Raw genomic sequence first — 5188 nt, forward strand, 5'->3', positions numbered from 1 at the left:
CAATGAATACACATAAATTATATTCGCGTCCAGTCCGAATATATTATCTTGATTATTTACCATGTAGTCCGCTTCCAGCGCTACTCTGCGTGCACCATAATAAACTAAGAAAGCAAACTTACTCCCTTTTCCCCTTACCACGTCTAAGCGGCCACCGCCGGAAACCCGTTACTCATTCGTTTTTGGTGCACTCTTCTGTGCGGTCGTTTCTTCCGTGCCTACGTACTGTACTCCGTTTGTTTTGCAGCGTCATCTGGTTCTTTTTGTTTTTTTCCATTTACTCAGCGGTACGTAGTTTTTTAGACTACGATTACGTAAGTAATTTATTATTTCATCTATTATTTAACACAGGCCAATGGGTAAACATAAAAGAGACAGATCTAGGAGTAGATCGTCGACTAAGCGTTCTTTTAACAAAGAAATTAGAGATCTCAAGAGGAAATTGGATAAGTTGGAAAAGGAGAGAGACAGGGCTAAAAGAGATTTTTCCCGCTTCCGCGAAAGTTGTTCTCGTAATGAAACAATTTCACGAGGGAATAGAGAATGCCGTTCTCCGAGTGAGTCGGATTCTTCAAGGCGGCGGCGGCGGCGCTCCAGGTCCCAACGTCGTTCTCCCAGTGAGACGAGTTTGAATCCCGGGCGCGACACTCAAGGTCGCCGTGAAGGTCGTTCTTCGAGTAAGGCGACTTCTACAAAGCTTCCCTTTCGAAGGGAACAAGAAAGCCGCAGCCCCAGCGTCGCTCTCTCTCTCTTTACTCGTACTGACACGAGTCGCGCAGCTAATAGCGCAACTATCGATTTCGTTGGACCTGGCGGCCGTCACTCGAGTAGTGCGGCGCTTGTGGCTAGTTCTGCTGATTTTTCTCCCCGAAAAGAGGAGTCTCCTGCTCTAATCTTGCTTGATGATGCGGGCATCTCTGAAGAAATTCGACTTATTTTGGGTCCCGATCCAAACCAGCAGAAAAAGTCAACATTTAATTTACACAAGGCTGTAGAGCCAATTTGGACTCATATTTTAGGTTTTGGCCTTCCTAAAGAAGAGTGTGATGAGCTCTTCAAAAAATACGAGCTCCCTATCAATTGTAAGTTTCTTACACCCCCTCGTATTAACCCAGAGGTCGAGGCCAACTTGAATACGCTTCATTCTACCAGGGACCAAACGCATTCACAATACCAATTTCGGCTGAGCAAGGCTTTAGCTGCCCTGGGCATTTCTTTGAATGTGATTTTGGAGGAGGAGGAGAATATTCCTAGAGCTTCCAAGGATAGAATTTTATCAAGTATCGCGGATTCTGGACGCTTGCTTTGTAGCCTTTTCAACGATATTTCCCTTAAGCGACGTCAACTTATTCTTCCTCTCATGAATAAACATATCAAGACTTTAGTGGAACAAATCCCTCCTGGAGATTTTTTATTCGGGCCCGATTTAGGCGACAAGATCCAAGCCATTAAGACTATGGAAAAGGTCGGAAAGGAGATTCGTGTACCCCAGCCCCCCTACAACAGATACCAACAGAATTCAGTTGCGTTTCAGAAAAAGAAGGGAGGGGGGGCAGAGAAGTCACATACAGCTACTAGTGGTCAGTTAAACCGGAGACGCCCGACCTACCGAAAGAGAGAGGCAAGGTCACAGAAAGGGCGACTCTCGATGCCCCAAAAATCATCAATACATCAGAAATACCGTTAATGGTAGGTAATAATTTGTTTTTAGCAGGCCGTCTGCAGTTTTTTTAAAATGTCTGGAAAACAGTGACCTCAAATCCCACAGTCTTGTCTTGGGTTGAAGGTTATAAAATACCTTTTTCCAAGACCCCTCCATTTTCGGATGGTCCAATTAAACATAGTTTTTCCGCCAGCGAAATTATCCCTTTGGACGCGGCCATCAAAGAGCTTCTAACCTTAGGAGCCGTTTCAAAATGTACTAGTTTACCGGACCATTTTGTTTCGCCAATCTTTTTAACAGAAAAATCTAACGGAAAAATGCGGTTTATTTTGAATCTTAAGAAACTAAATGTCCATGTTGTTGCTCCTCATTTTAAATTGGAGGATCACAGAACGGCTCAAGGGTTATTAAGAACAGGTTTATTCATGACAACGGTCGACCTCAAAGACGCTTATTTCTCCATCCCGATTCATCTAGATTATCGCAAATATTTAAGGTTTAGATTTGATAATCAATTGTACGAATTCACATGCGTCCCTTTTGGACTTTCAGTGGCGCCTTACTGTTTCACGAAACTGATGAAACCAGTAACGTCTACTTTACGTCAACAGGGCATCCTATGTGTTAACTATCTGGATGATTTTTTCATTCTTGGGGATTCTTTCAAACAATGTTCAGATAACACACATTTGCTGGTCGCTCTGTTGGAGTCTTTGGGTTTCTTTGTCAATAAGGAAAATAGTTCTCTAACCCCCAGCAGATCGCAAAGATTTTTAGGCTTCATTTTTAATAGCACCGATATGAAAATTAGCCTTCCATTAGAAAAGAAGCTAAATATTAAAAATTGGGCTTCACTTTTTAAGAAAACTTCCACATGCAAAATTCGAGAATTTGCAAGGTTTATTGGTTTCCTAGTTGCAGCTTGTCCAGCTGTTAAATACGGCTGGCTCCATACTAAATCTTTGGAGCGACAAAAATTCTTAGCTCTCTCTCAAAATGGCGGTGACTTTGGAGCGTCAATGTCTATTCCACTTTCCTTACTTCCGGATCTTCACTGGTGGGAAGAAATGATTTTAAACTCATTTAATAACATTAGAAACGACGTTTTTATTACTGAGATTTTTACTGACGCTTCCTTGTCAGGTTGGGGAGCATGTTGCGGCTCTGAGAAAACTCACGGCTTTTGGTCCGAATCAGAAAAGACACTTCATATAAACCTTTTAGAACTGAAGGCTGTTTTTTACGGTCTAAGATGTTTTGCAAATCTTCTTTCTAACTGTAATATTCTTCTACGATGCGACAACACCACCGCCATAGCTTACATTAACCGTATGGGCAGCGTTCGATTTCCAAAGCTCTCCAAGTTAACGAGAGAGATTTGGCAGTGGTGCGAAGTTAGGAATATTTGGATTTTTGCATCGTATATAAGCTCTGCAGACAATTTTGTAGCGGATCAAGAGTCCCGACAGATTTTCTCTGAAAATGAATGGTCATTGTCCCAAGAAGCTTTTTACCTTATAACCGACAATTTGGGAAAACCTGAGGTTGATCTTTTTGCTTCACATATTAATAACAAATGCGATAAATACGTTTCTTGGCATAAAGACCCAGGATCCTTTGCTGTTGATGCATTTACCTTGAACTGGAAAGACTTAAATTTTTATGCGTTTCCTCCTTTTAACTTAGTTCTAAGGAGCCTACAAAAGATAATCCAAGACAAGGCCGAGGGCATGTTAGTGGTTCCCTTTTGGCCCTCTCAGGCCTGGTATCCACTCTTTTCCAGACTAATAATAGGGAAAAAGTTATATCTAAACCCTGCCCCTAATTTGTTGTCTTTGCCTTCTAGCAGCAATCATCCTCTGGCCTACCAACTTTCCCTGGTGGCCGCCAGATTATCCGGGAGTCTTTTTTAAGAAAAGGTGTCCCGGAGATTGCAGTGGAAACCACGATGGCGTCGATCGCGGAATCTACATTTAAACAATATAATTCAACCTACCGCCTTTGGTGGGCCTTTTGTCTGGCAGAGAAGACCCCAGTGTTTCAACCTTCGATCAAGGAGGTGGTGACCTTTCTACAAACAACTTCGGAGAAGCATAATACCAAATACGGAACTATTAATTGCCATAGATCGGCACTAAGCCTTATTTTAAATCAGGATCTAGGTTCAGATCCGATCATTAAAAGATTCATGAAAGGAATGTCTCGTTTAAGGCCTTCTCAACCAAGATATTCAAACACATGGGATCCTCAGTTGCTGCTGTCGTATTTCGAAGGTTTACCGAAGGAATTGAGCCTCCGAATGCTCTCTCAAAAGTTAATTACTCTATTGGCGCTTATTACTGGAGGTCGGCTTCAAACTCTTTCCCTGATTAGGCTCTCAAATATAAGTGAAAGTCAGGAGGAAATCCAGATTAATATCACGGATCCAATAAAAACATCAGGACTTAATAAGGAACAGCCCACGCTTCATATTCCGTTCTACAGTGAAAAGCCCAGTCTTTGCGTAGCGTCAACTTTAAAGAAGTATCTCGCAACAACAAAGCCCCTTAGAGCACCGAATCAAGACTTTTTGTTCGTCACAACTAAGAGACCTCATTCCACTGCATCTAAACAAACATTAAGCAAATGGGTTAAGCATGCCTTAGGCTCAGCTGGCATTGATACTTCAAGATTCAAACCTCATTCTACGAGGCACTCCTCTTCTTCAGCTGCTTTAAGACAAGGGGTTTCTTTAGAATCAATATGTAGAACCGTAGGATGGTCAGAGCAAACAGGGACGTTCGCTAAGTTCTACAATCGACCCCTTGGCGATAAAACTGCTTTTGCCAATGCAATCTTAAGGTTATCCAAACGACCTTGAATTATATATAAGTGTATCTACATACATTTAATTTATACTTACCTAAGCTTTACGAAGTTATTAACTTCGATTTGTTACGTTTTCCATTTAAAGTTTTTTTTTTCTAGAATTACTTTATTTTCTGACTTAGTTTTCTGTAACAATGTATCTTTATAATATATTTTTTTCACAAGATTACCTGTGTGGGGTGTTCATCTATTCGCAACTATTTTTCTTTGAACATCTACATGGTAAATAATCAAGATAATATATTCGGACTGGACGCGAATATAATTATACGATTAAACGAACTTACCTAAGTGAAGTTCGATGGTAATTATATGAGGCGTCCAGTCCGAATATATTATCTTCCCGCCCTCCCGTTCGAAAGTACCCCAAGTTGCTCATAGTAAACACTTCTTTAAAGAATGAGTAACGGGTTTCCGGCGGTGGCCGCTTAGACGTGGTAAGGGGAAAAGGGAGTAAGTTTGCTTTCTTAGTTTATTATGGTGCACGCAGAGTAGCGCTGGAAGCGGACTACATGGTAAATAATTAAGATAATATATTCGGACTGGACGCCTCATATAATTACGATCGAACTTCACTTAGGTAAGTTCGTTTAATCGTATAATTTTACGCAATTTGATTTGACATCTGATGATTTGATGCATATTTGACGTTGAAGT

The 5188-nt window shown here is 41.2% G+C and overlaps 1 protein-coding gene across 1 annotated transcript; it reads left to right on the plus strand.

The window, feature by feature from the left end:
* Nucleotides 1-355: 355 nt before the first annotated feature.
* On the plus strand, nt 356-4601 carry LOC116173198. The gene is made up of 2 exons (XM_031490570.1): nt 356-1689; nt 3510-4601. Exon 1 carries the CDS (start codon nt 356-358, stop codon nt 1685-1687), a length of 1332 nt encoding a protein of 443 aa, XP_031346430.1. The 3' UTR covers nt 1688-1689; nt 3510-4601.
* Nucleotides 4602-5188: the final 587 nt, after the last annotated feature.

This window comes from Photinus pyralis, unplaced genomic scaffold (assembly GCF_008802855.1).
Source record: "Photinus pyralis isolate 1611_PpyrPB1 unplaced genomic scaffold, Ppyr1.3 Ppyr1.4_LG1, whole genome shotgun sequence".
Classification (NCBI taxonomy): Eukaryota; Metazoa; Arthropoda; class Insecta; order Coleoptera; family Lampyridae; genus Photinus; species Photinus pyralis.

Bases quoted from the DNA above. Each gene is read 5' to 3' on its own strand.
- LOC116173198 (XM_031490570.1), top strand. From the start codon at position 356: ATGGGTAAACATAAAAGAGACAGATCTAGGAGTAGATCGTCGACTAAG.